Consider the following 19,440-nt stretch of genomic DNA (forward strand, 5'->3'; position numbering starts at 1 on the left):
CCCTGGTGGGATCAGGTGTTAACTCAAGCTAAGGCCTCAGCTGGCCGCCCAGGAGGGAGGTGGGATGCTGTGGGCTCTCTCCTGCTGTGCCTGCTCCCTCTGGGCTCAGTGCTACTCTGTCATTGTCACTCAGGGAGGAAAGGAGCCAACGAGTCCACATGTGCTCAAGTTTTAAGCATTTCATGTTTGCCTCTCTCCCACTGAAAAGTGTCCAGGGCTGGAATTCCAGGTATCAGTGGGACAGGTTTAGAGGCATGGATACCTTTCTATTGCCCCTAAATTGTATATCCTGGTCTGCCTCCTGCCCTGTTCCCAGGTGGGGTATGGGGTCCCCTCTTTGCCATAGCCTCCACTCTTGGTCTCAAAACCAGGCAGAGATCTATCCCTGGGGCTCTGTCAATCAAGAGGTTATCATCTCACCGCTCGATGGAGTAGCTGGTTATGGGGCTGCCCCTGGTGTCGCTGGGTGGGGTCCAGGTCAGGATGAGGCAGTCTCTGTTCACATCCAGGCATCGCAAATTCAGAGGGGAGCCCGGGGCCCCTGGCTTCTCAGCTGCAGCATCTGAAACCCGGGGTGGTGGGGGAGGAGGTAGGGTAAGCTCTTCCTATGTCCTCCTGGCCATGGCCCCCTCCCCTTAGCGCCTGACATCCTCTTGTCGTTAACCCTCCAGGGGCTCAATTTTGATCTTAACCAGAACCTGAATAATAGCCTCCTTCTTTTAGACAATATTTGGTGGGTGGTGGGAGCACCATTTAATAGGGGCCCATGACACACCACACAGTTGAACAATTGCATAATTCATTTCCGAGCCCTGTAGCAATTCTCCATTTTGCAGATGGGACAAGTGAGTCCCATAAAGGCAAAATGACCTGCCCAAGGTCACCCAGCTAGTGAAGTGGCAAAGCTAGGATTTGAAACCAGATTGGTTGAAAGGCCCGCAGGCAGAAATCAACTGGAGACTAGGGTCATCCCAGCCCACATCTCTCCTCCCTCCATAGCTTCCACCAAGTCTGAGATTCTTCGGCTATGTCCTTCTGGAGGTTCATAGGATGCCACAGAGATTGTCGGAAGCCTCTAACCCACACTCCTACTGATAGCAGGGAAACGGAACCCCTAAGAGAAGCAGGGGGCTTGCCCAAGGTCCCACAGCAAATCATCAAGTCTCTGGGCTCCAGTTGCACACCCTGCCCTCTACCCCACCCTCTCACCTCTCACAAACACATAGGTGCTCTGCTCCTGGGGCCCAAGGGGTGAAAGCACCCAGACTGTGTAGAGCCCCTCGTCCTCCTTGTAGGCGCAGGACACCTTCAGGGATGCCTGGCGGTCTGCGTAGAGGATCTGCCGGCGTCCTGAGGGCCTCAGCAGCCTTCCTAAGGAGGAGAGGGGTCCAGAGTGAGCTTGTAAGGGATCCTGGACTCACCTGGGAACCCACAGATGCTCTGGGGGTCTAGGCCGACTTGTGGCTGGCATGGCTGTAGCCTGAGATTCAGCTGGGGATTCGAGGCAGGGGGTGGTGACCTCCAGGGCTCTGCCAAGATGGCCACTGAATCTGCTCTGCCGAAGGCCTGGGGAGTGGGCCCAGGGAAGGGGCTGGGGCTCAACAGGGAATGAGGGCTTAGGGAAATGGTCAGCGGCTCAGTGAGGAATTGGGAGTTCTATGAGAAAGTGAGAACAAGAGAGACAGGGCCCTGTGTGAGGGTCAGGGTCTCTGTGAGGGTCTGGGGGCTCAAGGACGGTGTCGGGGGCTCAGTGGGTGGGGATTATGAACCTAATGAAGGGAGTGGGGGGCTGCTGATGGGGTGGAGGACAGGAAAGGGGTGGGGCTCACTGAAAGAGCGGGGGTGTTAGTGAGGAGGTAGGGGGTTTGTTGAGGGGGGTCAGTGCAGAGAGTGGGGACTCAGGAGGTGTGCCTTCAGTGAGAGGGCCAGGGGGTTCTGGGACTCAGGGAGTGGGCCTGCCCCGAGGCCATGCAGTATGGCATCCTGCTCTTTGTCCCACACAAAGGCCCCTGCCTCCTGTCAGCACCTCTATTCTGGAAGATCTACAGGTTGGGGTAAACATCGTGGCCTTGTTATTGCAGCTGTTTCTCATGGCTCCTTATGGCTCCCCTGCCTCCACCCCACCACCACCAGGTCCACAGCAGGGGTGCTGGGGGCGGGGCTGAACTCCTTGTGCTCTGGCCGCAGGCCTGGTCCTGGATGGGCCAGGAGATCCAGCTGTCCTCCTCCTCCCTGGGTGGGCCACCTCCTCCTGCCTAGGCTGACCAGCCTTCTCCAGCCCTGACATCCCTGGAGGTCATCTGGCTTATGAGTAGCAATTACTCACCTGCACCCACACTCCGACTCTGAAAAGCCCTGTGCAACGGCCACAGCCTTCCTTGATACGCCTCCTGCCATCCACCTTCTGGCCGTGGCCTCTCTTCCCACTGCTTCAAATGCCAACCCTCACCCCTCAGGATGCTGATGAGGACCCCACGGATGTAAAGGGCTGGGCTGGTACCTGATCACAGCAGGTTCTCGAAGGGCAGTGGCTATGACTGCGGTTTGGTTTCCTTCCTCGCAGACGGAGAGCCCCCTGAGTTCATGCACTGTGCCTCCCCCTGCCCTGGCACCTAGCACAGGGCCTGGCACCCGTGGGTGCTTGAGGACCCTTTGTAGGGTCACCTGGTCTGAATGCAGCTGGCTGTGCTCCTGCTTTCTTCTGCCTCTTCAGCACCCATAACTCGGCTTGTACTGGAGGGTGGGCATGCCTAAGCTTCTCTCTCCGCGAAGGGGACCCAGGGTTGGGGATGGAGCCAGGCCTCTCTGGCTTCCACCTCTGCCTCTGGAAGCCGGGGACCATGATTCGGGGTCCTCACCATCTCGGAACCACTGAATGTTCTGCTCAGCATCTAACACATCTTCTGAGAATAAGCAGGACAGGGAGAAGGGCTCCTTCTCACGGGCAAAAGTTGGCTTTAGCACTGATGTGAATTCCACGTTGGGGCCAAGTTTCAATCCTGGGGTGGGAACAGAGATTAAAGGCAAAAGTTTTCTGAGGCCACCAGCCTAGTCTGGGGCTGAGATGGGGGCAAGAACCCTTCTGGGACTTCCCCACTCCTCTGGCTTGGGGTACACAGTTCCCAAGGTGGCCTTAACAAGGAGGAGAGGCCTTGTCCTGGGGTCGGGGGTGAGGAATAGGTTTGTCTAGGCGGGAGCAGGAAAGCCAAAACAGCACATATCCAAGGCCGCATCCATTTGCCTTTTGGTTTTACCTGTCTTGCTCCGTTTGAGCCACTGGGTGGCTCAGCAGGAGGGGCGGCTCTGGGGTGCCTGGCGCATCTGGGAAAGCCAGTCTGCAGGTGGCAGCAGCTCATAAAACCCACATGGACACCCACGTGTGGGCGATGGATGGCTACATTCTAAAGGGGGCTGCGGGGGAGGTGACAAGGAGTCCCAGATGACGTCCCTACGACAGCCCGTCCCTCCCCCAGCCTCCTTACTTTTAAAGATCTCTGAGTCGAAGCCAGCATCCTTCCCCAGGTAAGCTGAAAACCCAGAGCAAAGAGTCAGAGAAGGCTCAGAGCCCTGTCCCCGCTGGATTTTGGAGGCATGGGCTGGGGAGTGTGTTTGGATCCTGGTCTGTTAATGGCTCCTGCTTTGGCTGGTGAAGATTCCCTCACCTCTCTGGGCCTCAGTTCCTTCCTTGGTAAAACTGGGACAATGATTCCTACCTGATGGTAGTGGGGGTCTGAACAAGTGAGTTCACATGAGCAAGGCCCTCAGCCAGAGCGTGACACATAGTTGGTGCTCCATAAATGCTGGTTTCCTTCCTCAGCCCAAACTCACTGCCAGGATCAGTCTTCACAGAGGCCAGACTGGTCAGACTGGGATTTTTGGTGGAGCCAGAGAGAGCTGGCAGGAGCAGGGCAGTGCCAGGAGAGCCATCTGGGGGCTTAAGGGTGAAATCCAAGGTGATGTTGGCACAGCCCACCAGAGAATAAGAACAGCTTTTGTTCACATGGTGCACACCACGTGTCATGTATTAACTTACAGCAGCCCTGTCTGTTGGTACCATTATAAGCCTCTCAAAAAGATGAAGAAATAGAGGCATAATCACCCAACTAGCACCCTGGCAGCCTGAGGCCATGAGATGACACTGGCTTCCGGAATGGCTCTTCCTGAGTGGGGCCCAGAGAGGACCAGGAGGCTGCCCAAGGTCACACAGTCACTGGAAGACTTGGGAATAGGACCCAGAGCTCCTGCCTCCCAGCCCAGGGCCTTCCGCTAGGGCCACTGTAGTTGCTGTGGAGATGAGAGCAGGGTAGGGGTGGTCATGGGGGTGAGTGGATGCTACTGGGAGGAGTCTGGCTAGAGTCTGGGGGGCCAAGAAGCCTGGAGGATCCCAGAATTGCTGGCCTTGATGGAGGAAGGATGGGCAGAGGGAGGGAGGCAGGGCCCAATGCCTGACCTTGGGCTTAACTCTGGGCCCAACCTAAAAGGAGGGCTCAGATTCTGTGCAGAGAGCCTGGCCTGGCAGAGGGGACAGCTGCTTTCAAGAGCTATTTGGGGAACAGGGCAGAGGGGTGGGGAGGACTGTGAAGGACAGTTTAACAAGGTCTGATGAGAGGTGGGGAGGAGGGCTGGGCTCACCCTCACTGAGGGTGTGTGTGGGCACACCTTGTCTCTCTCGGGGTCCTGAGGGGAAGGCATGGCACTCTCCTTGGCCCAGAGGTGTGGCTTCCTGGGCCGTGCTCTGCCCTGGTCATGGGGTGGGGGAGGGAGATTTCCTCCCCGAAAGCCTACTACGTGCCAAGCTTTACCTACACCATCTCATTTAATCACCGTGAACATCTGAGGGCAGTAGTGGGAGTTTCCCTTAGAGGAGAAGTGGGGTGGCTTGCCCAGGCTCGCAGTGCACGTCAGGGGCACAGCCAGCATGTGGCCTCAGGTCTGGCTAACTCCTGAGCACCTCCCCTGCTGTAGGCTGTGATTTCAGATGCCCCTGGGGAGGAGAGGCCTGAGCACAGTCAGGAAATACGCACCAGAACCTAAACGAGGCAGTGGGAGCCGGGAGGAGAGTTAGTCGGGCTCAGCTTCTGCTCCTGGAACCCCTCAGCAGGACTGGCAGGGCCAGGCCGCCCCCCAGAGGTGCTGAGCTGGATCTGGGCCTGAGCCCAGCCCAGTGGGACAAGCACGCTCTTTGGGGAGAGTTGTACAGGTTGTGCACCTTTAGGAGGCGATTCTTGCTGCTCCGAAGGCCCCGGGGAAGTGAGTCCCCAGGGCTGCCCTGGTCACCTCACCCCAGGCCAAACACCCCTGTGCCCTTCCTCGAGCATGACCGCAGGCCCACGTCGTTGTCTGCTCATCCTCTGGCTGGCCTGGCCTGGTGGGGATGGGTCGACTTACTGTGGACAAGGACTTTGGCAAAGGAGGAGGCCTGGCCATAGGCGTTCTTCACGATCACCGTGTAGGTGGCTGCGTCCTCAATGGTGCATCTGAAAAGGAGAGAGGGAGAGTGGCCCCCAATACTTCTGGGCTCTGTGTGAAACTCAAGTCCATCTGTGGATGGGAAAGGCAGGGACTCATGGGAAGGCTTCTGGGGAGCCTTTAGGCTTTAGTTCAGGTACCGCCTCTGAAAAGCTGTGTGTCTTTGGGTTGGCCACTGCCACATGTCCTTCTCTGAAAAACTGGGGACATAAGATGAAAGTACCTTGAAAATCTTGTTATTAGTGACTTTGTAGGATCAGAGAGGTTAAATGACTTGTCCAGAGTCACGCAGCAACTGGAATTCAACCTAGCTTCCAGGTGATAAGCCATATCCCAGGCACAGCCTCCTGTGTTATCAACACCCCCAGATCAGAATCCTGGAGCAGGAGCAGGGCAAGAGGACTTGCCCAGAGCATACTGCCTGTCTGTGCCAGAACTGGGCCAGATGCCCAGATGTTCTCATTCTCAGGCCTGGGTCTCAGCACCAGCCAGGCCAACCCTGTTCCAAGTGGAAGCTTGGGCTGGCTCCATCCCACAGGCACCTTGGGGACAAAGAGAGTAGTTGGCAGGATGCACATCTGGCCGCATCAGCCAGCAGAGAGGCGCCCTGGTTCTCCCTGTCTTCCCTGGCCAGCTCGGGGCAAGAATCCTCATTTCAACCGCCGGTCTCACCCACCCCTCCAGGCTCCCCTGGCCCTGTCTGCCTTTCCTGACTGCACAACGCATGGGGCAACTATATGGGCAGGGATTTAAATGTCCCTGGATCCCCACTTTGCTTCTGGAGGGTGGGATCAGTGTCCTGCTCATATTTGTGTCTATTGATGCCCAAGCGGGTTGAGGCAGAGGGTTTGGTGCATTGGAAAGACCCCAGAAGGACAGAACCAACTCAAACCCAGGCCCTACCCTGTGTAACCTGTACGAGCCCCTTCATCTTTCTGAGCCTCAGTTCCCTGTAACACGGATGAACAGTGCTTCCCTGTGACAGTGATGGCAGGCATTATCGAATCACACAGGTGAAGACCTAGCACAGGTCTTGGCACAGGGAGGAACTCCACACATGGCAGCTCAAATGAACGCCGTCATGCATATTTACAAAGGGTTGTGCTCACATTCCCAGTTGGCCTCCATCCATGCATGCTGCCTCTTCGTTCAAAACCATTTTTAAGACTCACTGTCCCCTAAAAAGCCTGTCAAACTCTCTCCCCTCCAACTGCGTCCCTGCATGAGTGTGTGTGTGTGTGTGTGTGTGTGTGTGTGTGCACGCACATACATGTGTTTTCTCCTTCCCAGCAAGGAGCTCTCCCAACATGCCTAGCTCAGCCTCAGGCCTTGCAGTTAGCCCAGCTTTCTCACTGTGTATTCCAAGGCATCAGAATCACAAGGGGGTGTCTGTCAAATACTGGTTCTTGGGCCCCACACTCTAGACCTGCTTCCTCTGACTCTCTGGGTGCAAGAGGTCCATCCCATGAACCAGGACTGTAACAAGCACCCCAGGTACTTCTGAAGATGAGGCTGACTCGGTTAGCAGCTCCGAGGAAGGGTTGGAATCTGCTCTGGCCTCCGTAGTGTTGCCCTGGGGGTCCTGGGTCTTGCTGGGGCTCAAAGTCTCACCTCCTAATCTCCAGCGTCAGCAGCCCGTAGTTGTTGGTGATTCGGTACTTTCCCGCAGGGAAGAGGCGGAGATCGATTCGCATGTCATCTTTGTACCTGTGGAGACACGGTGGTCTGTGGCAGGCAGTGTGGTTCTCATTGGAAAGGATCCAGAGTTCTCAGACTGGATTTCAACCTTAGCTTTGGGCTGCTAAGTCGCTTATGTCACCCAGGACAGCACTGCTCTGAACCTCAGTTGTCCTTATCTGTGAAATGGGAGTAATAACAGCCCCAACCTTGTAGGGTTGCTGGAACAACTAAATGGGATGAGATACATAAAGCTTTTCCCTCTTCCCTGAACACTGTAGATGCTCAGGGGCTCACTCCCCTTCTGGGGACAGAAAAGAGGGAGCCTGTAATAAGGGGTAGTTGACCCTCCCCACACCTGGGCTACCACCAGGGACCCAACCCCAGCTTTTCCCTCCTCTCTGAGCAGGGTTGCCAAGGAGGGTGTCCCCGTTCCTATTTCCCTTGCCAACACCTCAGGACAGCAGTTCTTCATCTCGGCTTTCCTCAGAATCCCTGGAGAGGCTTTAAAAATCTTCACGCCTGGGTTCTGAACATAAGCCTTTGGGAATTTGCACCAGGAACTGTTCATTGCTTCCCAATGGCCTTTCTCTTATTCTAAAGGAACAGAATGTATTGCTGAGCTATCCAATATGTATCATATTTCCTAGCCTCTCTGCTAGGTGTGGCCATGTGACTAAATCTTGTGAATAGAAATAAGTACAAGTACCATGCGGCTGCATCAGTGACACTCTGCTCCTTTTCTGGGCCATCTTTCCCTCCATCCTGCAGCAAGGATATGGCCCTGACGACTGCCTTCCAGCACCAGGAAGACCAGGGTTGTGCCCTCCAGTGAGGGAGAATATTCCTGAGTCCCTGAGGAATCTGAGTACAGTTGCTATAACAGGGCCACCCTGTCACATCAGGCACTTACATGAAAGAAAAATAAATGATTTAATTTAAGCCACTAAAAAAATTTCCTTGCCTAGGCTGCATCCCAGATCAATGAAACTGGAATTTCTGGGAACAAGACCTGAGAATCAGTATTTTTTTAAAGCTTCCTGGGTGATTCCCAAGGGTGGCCCAGCGGGTCGCCCCACCCACTGCACCTTGGATACTGCTGTTTGTTTTTGGTGAACTCTGGGGTCTTATTCTCCCTGCCACGAGCACTAGAGTGATGTGGCCTGCCTCTGTCCACAGCCCATCAGGGAAGTCTGAAGGCCTAAGGGGTCTGTTAAAGTTAGGAGGCCTCAGTTCTTGACACAGCCTGCTGCGTGACCTTGGCCAAGTCAGTCTCCCTCTCTGGGCCTCTGTGTCCATGGACAGTTTGCCCCAGTGGTAGTTGAGGTTGAAGAGGAGGCCTCGACCGTGAGAGGGCACCCCAGCCTCAGTGCATTCCCTTCCTTGGCCCTGGCTCCCCAACACCCTTGTTTGTCTCCATGGCAACCAAACAGAGCCGTGCCCACTTTCCACCACACAGCCCCCTGGCTGCACCCTCTTCTGAAAGGAGCTCAATTAGATCTCCTGTGGGGAGGGTGGCACTTAATCCGGGTGCCCAGTGGTTCCAACTCTCCCAGGCCTGGGGGCCAAGGTCAGGTCCCCCCCACCTCAACCTGTCAGGAACATTCCAGACACCTCTTCCTGGCCAGCTTCTGCCTTACCAGACCTCAGACTCCGCTTGCCCTTTCTCTGGGCTTCAGTGCCCCGCCTGTACAGCAGGCCCTGGAGGCACGGGCTGGCAGAGGATCCCAGGCAGAGCCCATAGCAGAACAGCATCACATGAGCCAGCCAAGGGGGCTTCCAGCCCAGAGTGTGGCTCAGAGGGGCTCTCATAGAAGAGTGAGATTTTTGTTATTTATGTAAATTGTTTCCCTCACACATTTTTGTGTTGGATTTTGCTCTAAGGTTATTTGGCTTGGGAGACTGATTCTGACGTTAGATGGAATCGTGGCCAGGGCCCACTTCTGCAGCATAACCATGGTCAGACCGGGCCTTGCCTGAACGTGCCCTGGTGTCGCCCCTGCATTCAGGAAGTGCTGCATGAACGTGCTCGCCTGACAAGCCTGGGGAGCCAGGATCTTCCTCTTGACCTGCGGGCTGGGTCTCCACCAGGGCCTGGACAGAGCTCTGGAGACCAGTCCCAGGACAACGTGTGGCCCCGCCCAAGGCAACAGATGATGGAAAACCAGATCCCCAAAGCCAGGAGCACTGGGGGCCCCCTGAGGTCCCCCCCACTGGAGGTGGGCCTGGCCTTGGTTTCCACCATTTGCAAGGAATGCTCAGCTCCCTGTTGTAGCGACCTTGTTGGGAGGGGTGAAAATGAGTCCCCCTCCGAGAGTGTCCCACAGAATGCCGTGGATGTGGGCCTCAGTGCCCAGGCAGGGTAGGGCAGGGCAGGGCTGCTAGGCCAGGCCAGCTGAGGGCCTGACCCCTACTCAGCACAGGCTGGCCGGCGGGAGCAGTCCTCCAGCTGGACCAGCACCTTGCAGGCAGGGACTGCCTTGGTCCCCACGACTTCCAGCGCCAAGCACGGTACTGGCACGCTTGCCTGAATGGATGCCGTCTGGCAATGACCAGCCCCAATGCCACCTTCCTCAAGACGCCTTTCTTGATTGCTCCTGGCCTAAGAGCTTTCGTTTCTCTGACTTCTGAAGCATTATGTATGTTTCATAGAAAAACCAACTGCAACGATCACTTTCCTTCTCTCTAGACTAGTAGTAGAAGCTACAGGTGGGGAGGGAAGAGACTAAATTTGAATCCTGGCTCACACTAGCTCTGTGACCTTAGACAAGTCACACTACCTCTCTTAGCCTTGATATCCTCACTTGAGAAATGGGGATGATTGTCTGTACCCCATGATTGGCCCCAAGGCTCAAATGAGAGGAAAGGGCTGGGTCAGTATAAAGTGGGTCCAAGTGTGCAATGCTGCTTTTTCCTTTGTGATCTCAGTTGTTTGTGTGCTTATCTTCTCTCCTAGGACACTGCAGTCTGTTTACCCTCAAGACCTGGCTTTTATGTCACCTCCTCTGAGAAGCTTTCCTGGATCCTCCAGGTAGAGGCAACTACTTCCTCCTCTTCTTTCCCACTCTTTTATCTCAAGTATTACCCATGAAGATACTTCTCTCTGTGGGTTGATGTTCTTCTTCTGGGCTCAATGTTCCTTGAGGGGAGATCATGTCTGGCTTATATCTATGTCTCATTGCCTAAGTGAAGGCCTGGGGCAGATGACACTCCTGGAAAATATCTGTTGAATATTCCTCATCCCCCAGTGCACCTGACGATGGGCCTAAGGCCCAGGAGTAACTGAGTAAACAGCGGGCTCAGGTGCCTGGATGACAAGCCTCCCTTGGTAGTGCTGCAAGCTGGGACACCGCCGTGCCCACTTCTATCCACCACACCCATTCAGGAGACACCTGCCCCTGCCACCTCCCGTCCCCTCTGCCAGCAAGGCCTAGATCTGTGGTTCTGCTATGGTTACACTCCCAGGAATGATGTCTCCTGCTTTCCCAGCCCCTTCCGAGTTCTGAGGGCTTCCATGTTGTCATGGCATTAAATCCTTACCACATGGAAGCTGGACAGAAGGTCTCCAACCCATTTTACAGAAGAGGAAACTGAGGCAGGACCAGAGAGGTTAAGAGACATGGCTAAGACCACATTCAGAGTTAGCAGAGAGACAGAGAGCTAAGTCTGGAACATGGGGCTCCCACTCCAGTCCTGAGCTCCTTCTCGCTGGAGGGCCCTTCCCACCGCCTCTTCTGCTCCCCTGACCCCTACTGTCCCTCCAGCCCCCAGACACACCCAGATGCTTTCTCATGCCACCAGAATCATGTTTACAAGTGCTGGCTCACTGGTGGCCCCATCTTCCAGCCCTAGGCTGGCTGGGAGGAGGCTAAGAATAACCCTGCCTGAGCCTCCCAGCAGCTGCTGCTCTGCAGGGGGTGGGCAGAGCTCAGGGTCTGTGGGGTGGCGGGAACTTCTTGTGGGGGAAGTGGGGCCCTAGGAGGCAGGCACTGGGCTGTAAGGAAGGCACACTCGCGTAGCCCTGGAGGCCCAGGGCGTGGAAGCAGGGTGGGGACGCAGTGGCTTACCAGGTCACCTGGGGTGGGGGTGAGGCCTGGACAGTACAGGTCAGCAGGACTGTGGCGTGCTCCCAGACGGCGTGGGAGCGCAGTGGGATCCAGAACCAGGGCCCCCGGCCGGAGCACAGCTCTCTCAGCTCCTTGGCCTCCCGGACCTTCTCTTCTGCCTGCAGGCGGGCAGGGGTCCATGACTCCGATAGCCAGGGGCTTGCATTTCCCACACCTTTGCTGCCACCTTTCCCCACCACACCCAGGCTCTGGAGTCAGACCCACGTGTGCAGGAGCCCCCTTTACCAGCAGCTGAGGGGCAATGTGGCACAGCGGACAGGGCAGGGGTTTGAAACCAGCTGGCCTGGGGTCACAGCCAAACTCTACCACTTGCTAGGTGTGTGACCACAGGCAAGTCCTGCATTTCTATGAAATGGGGATGATAGCAATATTCTCCCTCCCTCCTGTGGGGTTGCAGAGGGGCTTAAATGAGTTCATATGTGAAAAGCTGGGCACTGAAAGAGCCCTTGTAAGTAAGTATTAGCTTTGCTCACTGCCCTGGGGAGGGGGTCTGGATGGGGCTTCAGATCCCTGACGTTTGTCAGGAATAGCATTTCCAGATGGTCTTCTGTCCTGGGTGCTGGGAAAGCCACTTGACCAGCCCATCTCGTTTAATCCCACCTCAAGCTGGTACAATCACACGCATCTATTTTATAGACTAGCCAAGAATAACGAACTGCTTGCCCACGGTCACACAGCTAGAGGGTGGGGGCACTGGATTTAAACCCAGAGGAAGTCCAGGGCCTGGACTCTTTCCTAGAGGGGGCAGTGTGAAGTGGGCAGCATGTGATGGGCCCCAGGTGCCAGGTCCCAGGGCCCCCCGCCCATCCCTCACCCGCCGTCTTAGCGCCTTCCGGTTGCATCTCTGGCGCAGCAGCCACTGGGTCCGCAGGAAGGCAATCTCCGTCCTCTCCCAGTCGTTGCCGAAGCCCACCCGCTTCTGCCCTCGCTCCTCCAGCTCCACGGAGGTAGTCTGGTGCCTGAGCTGGGCCTCCCTGAGGTGACAGAGCCATCAGGGGCTGAGAGCCCAGGGTTGGTGGGGGCAGCCCAGCCCTTGCTGTCTGCATGCTCAGCATTGCCAGCTGCTCTCTAAGCTTCTTGAGAACAAGAGCAGCTTTCCATTTTTTTTCCTCTGAGATACTCTGAATGTGCCCTGCTTACAGTAGGTGCATAATAAATGCTACCGATGTGGTTCACAAAGCTCTTTCACAAACCTTTGTTCCTCTGGTTTCCCTGACAACCAAGCAGACAGGCATTAGTCTCCCCACTTTGCTGGGCAGGGGCCTGAGGCTTGGGGCCTGGCTTCGGGCTCTGTGGGGTGGTGAGAACTTGTTGGGGGGGAAGTGGGGCCCTAGGAGGGAGGCGCTGGGCTGTAAGGAAGGCACACCATGTAACCCTGGAGGCCCAGGGTGTGGAAGCAGCCGGGGATGCTGTCACATCCACAGGCCTTCCCAGCTCAGGACCCTCGTCTGAACTGGGGCTGCTCACTTGCTCCCCCTCTCCCCAGTCACCCCCCCTACCCTGCTCAGCGGTGGTGACGTGCAGACCCCCGCCCACTCTCTGGGGGATGGGCCCATCCAGAGGGTGGTGTGGTGACACAGCCCTGGGCTTAAACCCCAGTGGAGTCCTGTATTCTACATGTGTAACTTCAGGCAGGTTCTTTAAGCTCAGTGTGGAAGCCTGGGCAGTAGGCAGTGGCCTGGGCAGGATGCCCCTGCTCAGCCCAGGGCTCTCTGGAAAGGTCACCTGACTTACCAAGATGTCTCCGAGGAGGCCGTCAGCGCCAGGGCTGCTGCGAGGGCGTAGTCCGCAGCAGTGAACTGGTATTCTTCCTCGCTGTCCAGGGAAATGGGAGTTAGCGGCTCCTACAGGACTGGCTGGGGATCTGGCAGGGGGCCCCCTGAGGTTAGGGCTGCATGTACCATCTCAGTCCTGGGACACCAGTGGCAAGGTGGTGCCTCCCACCCCAGACTGGGATCTCCAGAAACAGAAGCTGTTCCTGCCTGCCTCCTAGGAGAGGAGTCTCTGGGGAACAGGGCTGGGCGTTCCTCCTCCTCCTCTGACTGGGAACACTGTGGGCGGGCCGCGCCCGCGGCAGGGGCACCTGATGATCCCACCTGCTGTGGAAGGTCCGCCTGTGCACCGAGGAGCCCATGTGCAGGCTGTGCTGCCTCTCCTCCTTCTGCTCCTCCTCCTGGCGGTGCTCCAGCCTGTGGACCTCCATGGCCTGGTGGGGCCGGGGCTCCCCCACATGTCCTGGGTTGTGTGGTAGAGTCATGGCTGTGAGAGCAACGACCTGCCAAGCCAAGGGGCATGGTCACCGCCCCTGGCATCTTCCCACCCCTTCCCGGCCGCTCTGGGAGGTTTGCGGGGTACGCGGGGAGTGGAGGCCGGAGAGGGAGAGGGACCTGCCAAGGTGACAGAGGCAGGCTTGCCCACTACCCCGTGCGCTCTCCGGCTGAGTGAGCAGAGCCCCTCATCGGGGAGCAGCCCCTCACTTCTAGCCATGCCCGGCCTTTGCCTGGCTCCACAACCTGGGGCAAGGCCTTCCCTCCTCTGGATCTTGGCTTCCCAGATGATGAGTAATCGAACACTGTGCTGTCCAAGGGCTGTCGATGGCTCAAGATGGGCAGGCGGCCTCACTCATTCTGCATATGCCACACTCAGTCCTCTGCCTGCGCTGGGTTTCTCATCTGGAGAACCCTTCCTGTCCTCCTGGCCAGCTTAACCCCACTCCTACTTCACAATCCAGCCTGAGGTGCTTAAGTTGGCACAATGGCTGGGCACAGAGACTCTGGGGCCAGCCCCTGTGAGTGTGATCCCAGTTTCTCCTTCCAGCTTATAAGTGTGTGGCCTCGGGCAAGACTCTATGACTTGGTGTCTGTCCTTATCTGTACAATGAGTCTACTGACCTCCGAGGGTGGCTGTAAAGGTTAGATGGGTGCCCGGCGCACAGAGTTAAAATAGTAACACGTAACACTACGTAAGCGTTAGACATTAACATTAGTTTTCTAAGAAGCCCTGCTGAAAACCTACAGGCCACCTAGAATTTTCCCTCTGTTTGTCCCTTTTGTGCTTTCTATTTGCACTCCACAACTTAACTCTGATTCAGAAAATGCTGCCTTTAACTATTTAATTAATTCATATCTGTACATCTTTACTCTTCAGCAAGATGTAAGTGAATTATAAGTAACAACAGTGAATGGTTACTGTGTGATGCTTGTTCGTTTTCAAATGCATTATCTCCAGTTCCTTCAATAACCTTATGACACACACTGTTGGCATCCCATTTTACTGATGAGGATGGCAAGTGCTTGGCCAAGGTCACCCAGAGGGTTGGTGGTGAGGCCATGACTGGCTGGCCTTCTTCTATGTTGTCACACATCTACTTGAGAGCTGGGGATGCAGTGGCCTCCCTTCTCATAAGGGGATCACAATGGAGGGATCTTCCTTTGTATTCCTGAGGCTCAGGTCTGGGCCCTCAGGTAGGACTGGACTGAACTTGTCTGGAGGAGGCAGGGATCAGGCAGGATATGGAGAGGCAGGCAAGGAGAACGGGAAGCCCGCGAGCTAGCTGGCTTTGCATTCTTGCATTAAGTTCTTCCGCAAATCTGGGCCTCGGTGTCGGCAGGTCCCCGAGCCGTCTGATGCTGAAGCTCTGGGATACTTGGTCCTAGAATAGCTTTCCTGATCCTGGAATGGCTTTCCACTTCCTACAGTAGGAATTCTGGCAGGCAGGCCCTGGGCTGGGAGGGTCGCTGCTGGGCTTGGACCTGATGTAGACTTTGAGCAAGAAGAATGAAGCAGAAGGGGAGACCACCACAGCTCCATCCTGTCTGCTTCTCGAGGTCCAGCTCTGCCCTGGCCCCTGCCTCTGCTGAGCGGCCTGTTGGTGGCAGAGAGAGTGTGTGTGTGTGTGTGTGCATGTGGGGGTGCAGGGTGTGTTCTGACCCTGCACCTGGGTGTGAACATGGCACGTGGGTGACCATTTTTCTACATCCATGACGTGGGAGGTGGGCCCCTGGCCTCGTCAGAGATCCTTGGTCGAGAAGAGCCTGTTGGGGGTGTCAGTGGGCTCAGACTGCCAACGGTCAATCCTAGTGGCATTTACTCCTTCTAGTTCCCAAAGTTTGTTCCCTTTGGGTGTCCACAAGTGACACCCAAGAGAGACAATTACTGTCAAGTGTCAGCTGGGACCAAGGGCTGCCCCTGAAGCCTCCTTAGCCCCCCGTGCATGACCTCAGCTGAACGCAAAGGGACAGCTGTGCCTTGGGCTTCCCATCTGCCCCACCCAAGGAAGAGGCTCTTCCCGCACCCAGAGGATGGCCAGCCTGCTCTTTCTGCTCCTTCCTCCTCACAGCGCAAGAGGAGAACCTGCTGGGTACCCCCAAGACAGGGCAGGCCCTCCAGCTCTCCTGGGGTACCGTGGCGCTGGCTCCAGGAGCTGAGGGTTAACGATCCCTGGCACCAGCTGCTGGCACCATTCCCTGGATGCTCTGTTCTTGATTGGCACAGCGGGCCAGGCCTGGCACACATCCCTGACCTGCTGGGCCTCCCGCAATCAGACCCCAGGTCTCAGCAGATGAGCCATTGAGTCTTTTTAGAGCCCTGACTGAGGCTCAGGATTAAGCAGCAATGAGGGTGCAGCCTCCCCTGCTTGCTTTCCAGAAGCCCTGTGTGCCTCCAAGAGGAGGGGTCAGTGGGGTGTGGGCCAGGAGGGGAAACTGCCCCGTTTCCCTCTCCTTGGGGTGCAAAGCCTGGGACCAGATCTCTTGCCTCGTGGACTTCCTGACTCGCCTCCCCTGTCCTCCCAAGCCTCAGCCTGCCTCCCCACCCAGCCCTCTGACAGCCGAGCGACGTGGCCTGTCCCCTTCCTCCAGAGGGAAAGACAAGCACCCAGAGGCCGAGTGACCGGCAGAGCCCTGAGGGCAGAAAGCTGGGGCCTGTGGGTGGGAGCAGACACGCAGCCGGCGGAGTGTGACCACGCAGGCTGGGACCAGCTCTCAGTGCTCCACCAGCTTCCAGAATTCTGACCCTGCCACCAGGAGCTGAGGCCGCTCCTTCCGTGGCTGGGCCTCAGGTTCCGGCCCTGAACCCAGGCTGGATGATCTGGGTCCTGATGACTTAGTCTTCCCATTGCGTTGGCCAAGCAGGGCTCCAGCACAGCCCCCGTTTGCTGGACCTGCCAGCTTACCCGCTCCATTGCAGGGGAGCCTCCCCTCCCCAGGGCATCCCCAAATGCCTTTTGCATTTTTATGTCACGGAGGGCTTAGCTCAGAAGACCCCGGGCCACACAGGAACAGTGAGATGGGGTAGGGATTGCTAGGGACCCCCGCCCCCCGACCGTTCCCACTTGTGATGCTCTCTCCAAATCTCTCAGGCTCCTTTCCCAACACACACACCCCACTTCCCAGTGAAAAAGCTGAGGGTCTCACTCCCTGGAGCTGTCCCTCCACACCCCTGATGCCTGGAGGTCACTCACAGAAGCAGCCATGCCCACGTAGGTGTCTCTGGGGAGAAGATTCCAGAGGACGAGAGGGTCCCTGCTCTCTGCTTGCCCCGGACTCAGCAGGGACAGGGACAAGAATGCAGTGCTGGAGCCTGCACAGGCCTTAAATATAGCAGCACTGAGAAAGTGTGATGACTGCTCGGGAGCTCTGGGGGAGGGGCCTTTCTCCTCGGTCCAGCACTGCCCAGGCCAGCGACAGGTGCAGCCGTCCCCACCCCCACCAGGCTTCCCGCAGATCCTCCTCCCCTGTGCTTGAACTCTTCTGCCCAACTCTGCCCCCTCACCCACTAAAGTGGAAAGAGGGTAACAGCTCAGGCCTGGTTGCATGGAAAGCATATAAGGAAGGGGTGGCTGTTCTGACTGTACCTTGGGGAAGATCCAGCTTCCGTGATCCAATACCCCTTCTGAAAGATGGAAGCAGTGAGAATGGACACCCAGACTCTATGAAGAGGATGGAGGAATGTGACCTAAAAACAAGTCTTCAGTGCTCATAAGTTATCACTGACTACAAGGGAAGTAGGTTATTTCTCATCTCTTTACCACCCTAGCAGCTGCTGACCCAGCCCTGCCTGGCCACGATCACTGTGGGTGTGGGGGGTGTGGGGGAAAGCCATCTCTTCCTCCACTGTACGGATTTTTCAGGCTTCCGGAGTGGCCCTTGGGGAATCCTTCTTCCCAGGCTTTGCCACACCCCTCTACCCTGTTCCAGTCCTTTTCCTCACATTCACTCACACCTACACTTTGCCAGGCCTGGTGGGCACTGAGGGTGCAGAAGGGATAAAATAATTCCTGTGACACAGAAGAAGTCCTGATCTAGCTGGGAGACAGGCAGTTACCACAGGGGGTGATGAGGAAGTACACCTGAGCCAGGTCTCAGCAGAGGATTGGGGAAGGGGGTGCCGCTCCAGTCCATATAGCACGGCTTCCCTCCCTGGCCTCCTCCTGGGGCCCCAGGAGGCCAGTAACGTTGTGCCTGTCACCTTCCTTATGTCTCAGGAACTACTCTCTGGAGAGAGAGAGAGAGAGAGAGAGAGAGAGAGAGAGAGAGAGAGAGAGAGAGAGAGAACAAGTGAGCTCATCCAAAATCTTAATCTCCTGCCCTATTTGAAAACCCCTCTCTAAGCACTCCTGTTTCTCTCCCCTCCTCCCTGGCTGCCATGTTGAGAGCATCTTTCAGGGGAGAACACTTTGTGGCTCTCTCCCATCTTGTACTGAGCCAACCTCAGAAAGGCTCTCCAAGACCCACATTTACACATTCTCTGTGAGGGGTTAGTGTGAATCCCTACATACAGCCGTGGTAAGTGGGCTTCCAATCCGGGAGACAGACATTCACACTGGTCCTGTAATCCCCAAGGCAGCCTGGTGGGGGCGCCGTTTACTAGCTGTATGACCCTGGGTAGGGCACTTCACCATTCTAGTTTTATTATCTGTACAGAGGGGCTGCTGATTGAAAAGACTGCAGTCTGACTGAGAAGGTTCACTTGGGAAATGGGAAGCCTGCAGTACGGTGCCCAGCACCCAGAAGACATGGACTCACCAGTGCCCGGCACCCAGTAGACGTGGACCCCACCAGAGGTGCTAAATGAGAGCTCCGCCGGTAACACCAACACTCCAGGAATGCCGAGAGCTTTCTCTCACCCTCCTTCTGGGTGTGGGATTCCCACGGGCTCCTTTGCTGACCACACCCTGCGATGCCCTCACTCCTTGCGGGGACCTCCCCTCAGGGAGGTTCTGATGAGCCTTAAGGTGAACACAGCCAGCCCTCAGGTCATGAGGAAGAACAGAAGTTAGACTTGGAGTTATACAAACCTTGGTTTAAATCCCGACCTCTGGTACCTGAACTCTCTCTAATGGGGATATCTTGGCTTCCTTTTTGGGCCTTAGTTTCTTTATCTGCAAATTGGAGATAAGCTCTGACTATAGAGAACTTGCCTGCTTGTCTTATTCATTGTATTTCCAGCTCTCAGAATTACTGGCATACAGCTAGGCCCTGAATATGTGCTTCTTTAAAAAATGAATGAGTGAATGAATGACTACCCTTCTTGCACAATGGTCGTGAGTTTCAAACGAACTTAAAATGTATAAACTGCCTGGTATAATACCTGGTTTATGACTAGTATTCCTCAAAATATTTCCTCCTTTCTTCCCTTTCCTTCTCTTCTTTCCCCTTTCATTGCCTTTCCTGAACAGATGAACGTTAAGGACAGACCTTTGGATCGTGTTTCACTTACCAACACCCTGAAGCTCCCTATCATTTTCCAGACAGTAACACATTTTTGGGATAGTGACGCCACCTGGTGGTTAAGTGAAGAACTGTCTTGCCCGGTGCTTTCTCTCGCTACCTTCTTTCTCCTGCCTCTGTCTTCCCTTCCTCTGTCACTCTCTCCGTTCCTTAATTCCAATGACTGTTCTTCTCATACTTACAAGCCAAAATGTGTCTTACTATGCCTCTTGTTCCATAAAGTGGGAAACTAAAATGGCCTCAAGCAGCCCAGGGGCTGGGACTCAGAACTGTGCCCACCAGCACCAGCAGAAAAGGCAGGGGCCAGTTCTGCGTCAGCTGATTGTTTCTATCCCACTTTCCGGAAGGTGGGGTGGGGAGAGCGACAGGGGACAAGACTGGTGGTGATATCTGGCCATGGCTTCCTTATTCAGGCTGGCCCTCAGACTGGCCAGGGG

At 56.0% G+C, this 19,440-nt stretch overlaps 1 protein-coding gene across 1 annotated transcript in view; it reads right to left on the reverse strand.

The window, feature by feature from the left end:
* The window catches only part of MYOM3 (myomesin 3), a 55,612-nt gene extending 38,724 nt beyond the window's left edge, over window positions 1-16,888 (reverse strand). Inside the window, exons 1-11 of the mRNA XM_073233406.1 lie at window positions 16,735-16,888; window positions 13,370-13,548; window positions 13,008-13,088; window positions 12,088-12,247; window positions 11,214-11,371; window positions 7,081-7,176; window positions 5,389-5,477; window positions 3,483-3,527; window positions 2,859-2,999; window positions 1,210-1,371; window positions 421-562 (exon numbers count right to left, since the gene is read on the reverse strand). Coding sequence (XP_073089507.1) covers window positions 421-562; window positions 1,210-1,371; window positions 2,859-2,999; window positions 3,483-3,527; window positions 5,389-5,477; window positions 7,081-7,176; window positions 11,214-11,371; window positions 12,088-12,247; window positions 13,008-13,088; window positions 13,370-13,548; window positions 16,735-16,746 — 1,265 coding nt within the window. The 5' untranslated portion in view covers window positions 16,747-16,888. The remainder of the gene's footprint in view (window positions 1-420; window positions 563-1,209; window positions 1,372-2,858; window positions 3,000-3,482; window positions 3,528-5,388; window positions 5,478-7,080; window positions 7,177-11,213; window positions 11,372-12,087; window positions 12,248-13,007; window positions 13,089-13,369; window positions 13,549-16,734) is intronic.
* Window positions 16,889-19,440: the final 2,552 nt, after the last annotated feature.

This window comes from Manis javanica, chromosome 4 (assembly GCF_040802235.1).
Source record: "Manis javanica isolate MJ-LG chromosome 4, MJ_LKY, whole genome shotgun sequence".
NCBI lineage: Eukaryota > Metazoa > Chordata > Mammalia > Pholidota > Manidae > Manis > Manis javanica.